The 10644-nt window shown below is 41.1% G+C and overlaps 1 protein-coding gene across 1 annotated transcript; it reads left to right on the top strand.

Moving 5' to 3' along the window:
• Positions 1-3029: 3029 nt before the first annotated feature.
• SMIM7 (small integral membrane protein 7) lies at positions 3030-7013 on the top strand. Its single transcript, XM_044450646.1, has 5 exons — positions 3030-3098; positions 4968-5009; positions 5788-5837; positions 6501-6591; positions 6884-7013. Exons 1-5 carry the CDS (start codon positions 3073-3075, stop codon positions 6897-6899), a joined length of 225 nt encoding a protein of 74 aa, XP_044306581.1. The 5' UTR covers positions 3030-3072; the 3' UTR covers positions 6900-7013.
• Positions 7014-10644: the final 3631 nt, after the last annotated feature.

Here is a 10644-nt window from a genome sequence, read left to right as displayed (position 1 = left end):
TATTTTATTTTATTTCATTTTATTTTATTTCATTTTATTGATTTCCTTATTTTATTTCATTCCTTCCTCCCTTTTTCTCGCCGTCTTTTCCCTCCCGCTTCTGATCGGTTGAATTCGATGGGATTTTGGGACTATTCCTTCATGGCCAAGATTTCTATCCTCTCCTTCCCATGAGCACGAATATAAATAAAAAAATGCAACTATAAATATAAATATAAATATAAAAGGAGATACATTCTCATAACGTTTTGATCCCGTCCTTCCAACAAGCGAGTATATAAAAATAAAAATATAAATATAAATATAGAGGAAAGGATATAGATTGCCGTAACATTTCTATCCTGTCCTTCCGACAGGCACTTATATAAATATACATTAAATAAAAATATAGAAAATATAAATGACAGGATATAAATTTCTATCCCGTCCTTCTGACAAGCATTTATACATAAAAATAAAAATAAAAAATAAATAAAAATAAAAATAAAAATATAAATATAAATATAAATAAATATAAATATAAATATAAATATAAATATAAATATAAATATAAATATAAATAAACAGGATACAAATTCTCCTTCGAACAAGAGCTTATAAAAACTGGATATAAATAGTACTTATCATAATTTAATCATTATTATTGATTGTATTCCGAATGGCCTGATGGAAATAGTTCTTATCATAATTTAATCATTATTATTGATTGTATTCCGAATGATGAGATATAAATAGTACTTATCATAATTTATTCACTATCATGGATTCCGAATGACAATATAAATAGTACTTATCATAATATATTCATTATTATTGATTGTATTCCAAATTGATTGTATTATTGATTGTATTCCAAATTGTATCCCAAATTCCAAATTAATCCATTATTACTGATTGAGAATGGGATATAAATAGCACCATAATCTATTGATTAATATTGATTTTATTCCGAATGGCTGGATATAAATAGCACAAAATAATCTATTCATTATCATTGATTTTATTCCGAATGGCCGGATATAAATAGCACTTATCATAATCTATTATCATTGATTTTATTCCAAATGATGAGATATAAAAAGTAATTATCATAATATATTCACTATCATTGATTCCGAATGACAATACAAATAGTACTTATCATAATTTATTCATTATTATTGATTGTATTCCGAATGGCCAGATATAAATACTACTAATAATCTATTCATTATTACTGATAATAATGATGGGATATAAATAGCACAATAATCTATTCATTATTATTGATTCTATTCCGAATGGCCAGATGAAAATACTACTAATAATCTATTCATTATTACTGATAATCATGATGGGATATAAATAGCTCTTATCATAATATATTCATTATTATTGACTGTATTCCGAATGGCCGACTATAAAAAGTACTTATCATAATATATTCATTATTATTGACTGTATTCCGAATGGCCGGATATAAATAGCTCCTAATATATTCATTATTATTGACTGTATTCCGAATGGCCAGATATAAATAGTACTTATCATAATATATTCATTATTATTGACTGTATTCCGAATGGCTGGATATAAATAGCAATTATCATAATAATTATTATTGACTGTATTCCGAATGGCCGGATATAAATAGCTCTTATCATAATATATTATTCCAAATGACCGGATATAAATGGCAATTAACATAATATATTCATTATTATTTGCTGTATTCCGAATGGCCGGATATAAATAGCTCTTATCGTAATATATTCAGTATTATTTACTGTATTCCGAATGGCCGGATATAAATAGCTCTTAGCATAATATATTCATTAGTATTCCGAATGGCCGGATTTAAATAGCACTTATCCTAATCTATTATCATTGATTTTATTCCAAATAATGGGATATAAATAGTAATTATCATAATATATTCATTACTCCTGATTATATTTTTTTTATTGCTCTGGTTCTATATTTAACCCAACGAGACGTTTGGAGAAAGTTTTATTAAAGTTTATCATTCAAAACAATTTGAACATGGAAATTAAATAGCCTTTGCATATTCAAATGTGAAAATTACAAAGCTTTGAAATATTCGATAGCCTTTAAATTGGAAAAATTAGATTTTTCCATACATTAACCCCGATCGAAATCTTGCCCCGCGGAAATGGGGGGATAGAGGAATCTATACGTCCGGGGGCTTTGGGGATCCCCGAGCCTATCTGCCGCTGCTGGGGAGCTTTTGGAGGGGACGGGGAAGGGAAAGGGGTCAACGGGGGATGATGGGACCCGTCCGGGCGGGGGCAGATGGGCCCCCGAGCCTACCTTTCTCATATTTGAGATACAGGATCGAGACCACGAAGTAGCCCAGGTCGAAGATGGGGAAGATGGGTAGGCGGGAGAAGGCGACGGCCAGGTCGGCCACGTCCAGGGCGCCCACCAAGTCCATGATCCACAGCCGGGAGGAGGAGGAGGAGGGCGGCCGGTCGCAGCCCCGATCGCGGCCGCGGGGACGCGCGCAGCTGTTCGCGCCCCCCCGCGCGGGGGAGGAGAGGGGAGGGGGGAGGGGCGCCCCCCTGAGCGTGTGCAGAGTGCAGCCCCGCCTCCTCCCGCGGGGGGCTTGCCCAGCCGGGCGCCCGCGGGCGCCGATCCGGAGTGGATCCGGCGCGGGGCGGGAGTCCAAGCGGGGCAGAGTGGCGGAGGGGCCTGCGCGGGGGGGGGAGGGTCCGACGCGCCCCCCCCGCCGCCCCAGGGGACGCGCCCACCCCCCGGCCCCGCCGGGCGACCCGGATCCCCCCTTCCCACGTGCGCCAGAAACCCTCCTTTTAGGGCAGAAAGAAGGCAAGCGTGAGGGCAGCTGCGTCGCCGCCGCCGGCGCGCATGCGCGGGAGGGCGGTGGAGGCGGCAGCCACCGGCGCGCGTACGCAGGAGGGCGTCTGCCTCGGCCGCCGCCGGCGCGCGTGCGCGGGAGGGCAGCTGCGCGCGCAGTGGCCGGCGGCCCTGCCGCCGGCATCTCCCCCGCCCGCGGATTGGCCGCCCGGCCCCGCGCGTCATTTCCGCTTGGGGCCGGAAGCGGGAAGTGGCAGGATGTTGGGCGACTTGCTGCTCTTTGGGTACGTCCCGCCGGGCGGGCGGTTGCTAAGCGACGCGTTGCGGGGGGGGAGGAGAGGGGAGGGGGTGCCCGGGAAGGTGGCCCAGACCCGTGTCGGGAGTTCCCACGTTGCCCCCCCCTTGAAACCTGGCCCCGTGCACGCTTCGAAGCTCACGGAACGGGGAGCTGGGGCCCCATGCTCCAGCCGGGGACTACACCCCCCATCGTCCCGGGCACGCGATCTGGGCGGTGGGCCGCAGGGGGAGCGCGACACGTGTCGCGCCTCCCCACGTTACCGGTTGGAACCCGGGTCCCGGCCCTGTGCGCGCGTGTTCGAATCGCGCGGCCGCCTTCTCCCCCTGCGCTGGGCCCGTGGCCCCATGCTCCAGCCGGGGACTACACCCCCTATCATCCTTGGCCGCCTGGCCCATCATCCCGGGCACGGGCAGGAGGCGGAATTTGGGGGAGTGGGGGAAATCCAGAGACTTTTTAGTCATTGGACCCCATAGAGGAACTTTAATTAAACAGATACGGAAAGAAATGGTTGAAATAAAATGGTTTAAATAAATACAGAAATAAAGTTGAAATAAATATATGCGGAAATAAACGGTTTGAATGAATCAATAGGGAAATCTAATGGTTTAAATTAATACAAAAATAAGCGGTTTAAATGCATAAATGCGGAAATAAGCGGCTTAAATGAATAAATGCAGAAATCGACGGTCTATATAAATGCAGAAATAAGCGGCTTAAATGAAAAAACACGGAAATAAGCGGTTTAAATGAATAAATGCGGAAATAAGCGGTCTATATAAATGCAGAAATAAGCGGTTTAAATGAATAAATGCGGAAATAAGTGGCTTAAATGAATAAATGTGGAAATAAGCGGTCCATATAAATGCAGAAATAAGCGGTTTAAATGAATGCAGAAATAAGCCGTTTAAATGAATGCAGAAATAAGTGGCTTAAATGAGTAAATGCGGAAATAAGCGGTTTAAATGAATGCAGAAATAAGCAGTTTAAATGAATAAATGCAGAAGTCGACGGTCGATATAAATGCAGAAATAAGCGGCTTAAATGAAAAAATGCAGCAATCGACGGTCGATATAAATGCGGAAATAAGCAGCTTAAAAGAAAAAATGCGGAAACAAGTGATTTAAATGAAAAAATGCAGAAATCGACTGTCTATATAAATGCAGGAATAAGCGGTTTAAATGAATAAATGCGGAAATAAGCGGTTTAAAAGAATGCAGAAATAAGCGGTTTAAATGAAAAAATGCAGAAATCGACGGTCGATATAAATGCAGAAATAAGCGGCTTAAATGCAAAAACGCGGAAATAAGCGGTTTCAATGCATAAATGTGGAAATAAGCGGTTTAAATGAATAAATGCAGAAATCGACGGTCTATATAAGTGCAGAAATAAGCGGCTTAACTGAAAAAACGCGGAAGTAAGCGGTTTAAATGAATAAATGTGGAAATAAGCGGTTTAAATGAATAAATGTGGAAATAAGCAGTTTAAATGAAGAAATGCAGAAATAAGCGGTTTAAATGAATGTAGAAATAAGCAGTTTAAATGAATAAATGCAGAAATCGACGGTCTATATCAATGCAGAAATAAGCGGTTTAAATGAAGAAATGCGGAAATAAGCGGCTTAAATGCATAAATGCGGAAATAAGCGGTTTAAATGAATGCGGAAAGAAGCGGCTTAAACGCATAAATGTGGAAATAAGCAGTTTAAATGAATGCGGAAATAAGCGCTTTAAATGAAAAAACGTGGAAATAAGCGGTTTAAATGAAGAAATGCGGAAAGAAGCGGTTTCAATGAATCCAGGAGCAAACCCGCCGGCCGGACTCTCACTTCCCGTCTTTTTCCCGCTTTTCCCCCCAGGACGCTGCTGGTCAACGCGGGGGCGGTGCTGAACTTCCGGCTGTGAGTCCTTTCCAGGATCTGGAACGGTGTCCGCGGGAGGGGGCAGGAGGGCCCCTCGGGCTCGGGAGTCGGGGAGTGTGGGTCTCGGGGTGATCGGAGAGGTGTTGGAAGAAACATGGAGGCCATCAAGTCCGACCGGGGATGATGGGATCGTGGAATAGTGGAGCTGGAAGGACATCATGTCTGACCGTGGATGATGGGATCATGGAATAGTGGAGCTGGAAGGGCATCACGTCCAACCGTGGATGATAGGATCAGGGAATAGTGGAGCTGGAAGGGCATCACGTCCAACCGTGGATGATGGGATCATGGAATAGTGGAGCTGGAAGGGCATCACGTCCAACAGTGGATGATGGGATCGTGGAATAGTGGAGTTGGAAGGGGCTGGAAGGCCATCAGGTCCAACCATGGATGATGGGATCATGGAATAGTGGAGTTGGAAGGGGCTGGAAGGGCATCACGTCTGACCGTGGATGATAGGATCATGGAATAGTGGAGCTGGAAGGGCATCACGTCCAACCGTGGATGATAGGATCGTGGAATAGTGGAGTTGGAAGGGGCTGGAAGGGCATCAAGTCCAACCGTGGATGATAGGATCATGGGACAGTGGAGTTGGAAGGGGGTTGAAGGCCATCAAGTCCAACCGTGGATGATGGGATCATGGAATAGTGGAGTTGGAAGGGGCTGGAAGGCCATCAGGTCCAACCGTGGATGATGGGATCTTGGAATACTGGAGTTGGAAGGGAGATGGAGACCCCCGTGTCTTTTTCCCCCCCAGAAAGAAGGAGAGTCACGGCTTTGGCCCGGAGGCGAGAGGACCGTCCACAGGTGAGGCCCCGGCCAGGGGTGGGGTGTCCCCAGCCAGGGGTGGGGTGTCCCCGTCGGCCCGTGGGGAGACGCTGGGGTCCTTCGACGGGGTGGCGGGAGCCTTCGGGAGGTCCGGGGTGGGAGGGCTGCCCGGAAATCGGAGGAAGAGGAACAGAGCGGGGCAGGAGGGGGCTGTGGGTCATCTAGTCTGACCCCGGCTCTGCTTAGGGGAACACAGAAAGAAGGCGAGGCAGAAGGGGCCTCTGGGACATCTAGTCTGACCCCGGCTCTGCCCAGAGAAACATAGAAACCGAGAGAGGCAGAAGGGGCCTGTGGGTCATCTAGTCTGACCCCGGCTCTGCTCAGAGGAACATAGAAACCGAGAGAGGCAGAAGGGGTCTGTGGGTCATCTAGTCTGACTCGGCTCTGCTCAGGGGAACATAGAAAGAGACCTGGGCAGAAGGGATCGGTGGGTCATCTAGTCTGACCCCGGCTCTGCTCACGGGAACATAGAAAGAGAGCTGGGCAGAAGGGACCTGTGGGTCATCTAGTCTGACCCCAGCTCTGCCAAGAGAAACAGAGAAACTGAGCGAGGCAGAAGGGGCCTCCAAGGTCATCTAGCCTGACCCCGGCCCCGCTCCCAGAAACAGCGCGCGGCAGAAGGGGCCTCTCTTCTCTTTCCAGGCGACAACATCCGGGAATTCCTGCTGAGCCTCCGCTACTTCCGCATCTTCATCGCCCTCTGGAACATCTTCATGATGTTCTGCATGATCGTGTGAGTATTTATCTGGCCGGGGCGACTTCTTTTATATTTTATATTTTATAAGTTTTATTTATTTTATTTATTTAGTTGATTTTTTTTATTTTATATTGTTAATTTTAATTTTATATTGTTATTTTTGTATTTTATTGTGTTGTAAGCCGCCCCGAGGCTTCGGCAAGGGGCGGCATAGAAATGTAATAATGATGATGATGATGATGATCCGGCGGGACCCCCCCCGGTTTCCGCCCATCTTCGATCTCCGAACAAAATCCATAAATTCCACTTTTTCCCGGTTTTTTTCTAGGCTCTTCGGCTCCTGAGCGACCCGAGGCGACGCTTCCAGCCGGAAATCGCCGCCTACGATGCAGGAAAATTTCATTTCCCGTGTTCCGTTTTCTTGTTTTTATGAGCATTAAAGGAAGATTTCCACCTCTTGGGATCGTTGGAAACGTGTCTTTCCTCCCTCGGAAGGCCGTGGTGTCGATAGGCGGCCCGGAAATATATTTTTAATATATATTTTAATATATATATATTTAATTTATATTTTTAATATATAGTTTAATCTATATATTTAATTTATATATTTTATATTTTTATATATATTTAATTTATGTTTATATATATTTAATTTATATATAACATATATTTTAATATAATTAATTTATATTTTAATATATATTTTAATATATATATTTAATTTATATTTTAATATATTTTAATTTATATTTTAATTTTTATTTTTAATTTATATTTTTTATTTTTATTTTTAATATATATTTTCAATTTAAATTTTTTATTTTTATTTTTAATTTGTATTTTTAATTTGTATTTTTAATTTATATTATTATATTTTAAATATATGTTTTATATATATTTATTTGATTTTTTCCACAAAAAAATATTCATATCCCGTCCCGTGCGAAAAGAAAGATCCCGCAGCCGTGGGGCCAACGCAGAGAAGGTCCTGCTTTGGGGTCGGACTTGTCTATCTCCTTTCGAAGGGCGTTGGGACAGGAAAACTTTAAATAATACAGATATTTAAGGTTTGTTCCTTGTAAAGCGTCCAGGGATTTTTTGAGTCCTGGATGGCATAGGAAAACTTTAAATAATACAGATATTTAAGCTTTGTTCCTTGGAAAGCGTCCAGGGATTTTTGGAGTCCTGGATGGCATAGGAAAACTTGAAATAATACAGATATTTCAGGTTTATTTATTTATTAAAACATTTTTATGCCGCCCCATTCGCCGAAGCCTCGGGGCGGCTTACAAATTTAAGTTAAAAAATAGTTATAACATTAAATTAAAAATACAAACCTAAGTTAAAATGCAAAAAAGAACAATATAAAATAATATATATATATTGCAAGGTTTGTTCCTTGCAAGCCGTCTGGAGAATTTTTGAGTCACGGACGGCACAGAAAAACTTTAAAAAATACAGAAATTTCAGGTTTCTTCCTTGTGAGCCGTCCAGAGACTTTCTTACTCGGGGACGGCATAGAAAAAGGTGAAATAAAATAAATAGAAAATTAATCGTATATATTAGTGATCGGGGGGAGTCACTTTCAGGCTTCTAAGAAATCGTTCCTTAGCTATACCTTGGTGGAAGGACGGGATAGAAGAGCTTCAAATAAAATAAATTAAAATAATTGAAATTTTAATTTATTTTATTTTATTTTTATAATAAAAATAAAAAAAATAAAATAAAAAAGGAATTCTTTCAGCTAAGCCTGCTTCATGGAATGGCCGTGCTTCCGTACTCTGGGAACTGGGACCCCCCATAAAATCCGAAATTATTCCTTCCGAAATTAAAGGTTCCTTCCCACCTTTTGAAAGAAATTTGATTTTTCAGGACTTACCGTTTGTTCTGCTTTTCTTTCTTCCTGGACGGGACCGCAGAAGATCAGGCATTCAGGCATCTCAAAAGCGGGAGGAAAAGCTCCGAAACGGCATATAAATGTTATAATAAATCATAATAAATAAATCAACGTTCTTAATTTTCCACAGTCAATTGATCTGCAATATTAATATTAATATTAGCATGGATTATAGGACATATATTGTAGTATAGGTGTTATATCATGTAATATCACAATGACACGATGACAAAATATTATACAATATTAATATCTATAATTACTAAAACTGATATTATATATTGATATCAGTTATAGTAATTATAGATATTAATATTAGAATATATAATATTAAATTATATATAATATTTTGTCATAATATATTGCCAATATGATTTATATCCTATATTTATTTATTTATTACTTATTAAAACATTTTTATGCTGCCCCATTCGCCGAAGCCTCGGGGCGGCTGACAACAATAATTTAAAAATAATTAAAATATGAAATTACAATACATATATTGTATATTTATTTGATTATAAATATATTTATATTAGGCATTTTTACATAAAAATGTTATTTATATATATATCGCTTTATTTTTAGTGATATAAAGAAATTACACACCCCAAAAAATAACCTAATATATAATATTCTAATTAAGATCTGCACACTGTTCTAATCCTACGTTATATAATTAATTATATCGATCATATCTCCGAATATCAAATTGTCATTCCGTTAATCTAATTAATTAACATACACAACCATCTCCACTGATTATATATACCGGCATTGCTGTGGCTTCAAATAAATATTCAGTCGGGCAAGATTCATATGCATATCTTGCATATTAATACTATATCATTATGTATCTATTATACTTTAAGTATGTACTGCATATTATTATTAATATGATTAATGATATATGTGAATGTGTATAAATGTATTTGCCTGTGTCTATATATGTGTGTGTGGGTACAAATATGGATGTATTAATGTGTGTCTGTATATGTGTGTGTCTATATATATATGTGTGTGTGTGTGTGTGTGTACATAAAAATATAGTGTGTATGTGCTTGTGTCTACATGTTTGTATATATTTGTATATGTTTGTGCGTGTATAAAAATATAGTGTGTGGTTTGTGTGTATGTGTCTATATGTTTGTATATATATTTGTATGTTTGTGTGTGTGTTTATAAAAATATAGTGTGTGTATAGTTTGTGTATATGTGTCTATATGTTTGTATATATTTGAATGTTTGTGTGTGTATAAAAATACTGTGTGTATAGTTTGTGTGTCTATATATATGTTTGTATATATTTGTATGTTTGTGTGTGTATGCATAGTTATGTGTATAGTTTGTCTGTGTCTATATATATGTTTGTATATATTTGTATACGTGTGTGTGTGCATATAGTATGTGTATAGTTTGCGTGTCTGTGTGTCTATATATGTTTGTATATATTTGTATACGTGTTTGTGTGTGTGCATATAGTATATGTATAGTTTGTGTGTCTGTGTCTATGTTTGTATATATTTGTATATGTGTTCGTGTGTGTGTGCATAAAAATATAGTATGTGTAGTTTGTGTATCTATATATATGTTTGTATATAGTTGTATATGTTTGTGTGTGTGCATAAAAATATAGTGTGTGTAATTTGTGTGTGTGTCTATGTGTGTCTGTCTATATATGTGTGAATATATTTATCTAAGTATTCGTCTGTGTGTGGGTGTGGGTGTGTTCATCCGTATGTGTGTGTATATATATATCGGGGTGTGTGTGTGTGTGTGTGTGTGGGTACATACACGTGTCTGTGTGTACAATTCTATCCACACCACACAACCTGTAATATGCGACCAATCAGTCCGCGAGCTCAGCTCTGCCCCCGGCCTTGCCAAAAGGGCGGGAAGCGCCGCGCCACCCCGCCCCGAGCGCTGCCCCGGCGTCCCCGCGGGTCAAAACAGCGACGCAGCCACACGTGCAATCCCGCACGCCGGCCAGCCGGGACGAGAGCTGCGCGCCTCCCGCCGCGCGGCCTTGGACTACAACTCTAGGCCTGCCCGGGCGGGGAGTGCCATGAGGGCACGCCGAGAGTTGTGGTCCCGCTTCCCGCCTTCGCCCTCGCGCGTGCGCAACGGGCCTGGCGCCGCGCGCGCCGGCTCGGCCCACGGCGCAGCCCCGCCTCCGCGGCCGCCCCGTTCCC

The sequence above is a fragment of the Varanus komodoensis genome, unplaced genomic scaffold (assembly GCF_004798865.1).
Source record: "Varanus komodoensis strain SLA01 unplaced genomic scaffold, ASM479886v1 scaffold679, whole genome shotgun sequence".
In the NCBI taxonomy this organism is placed as follows: Eukaryota; Metazoa; Chordata; class Lepidosauria; order Squamata; family Varanidae; genus Varanus; species Varanus komodoensis.
Note: the sequence above shows the minus strand (reverse complement) of the source record. Positions and strands in the feature narration are given on the sequence as shown.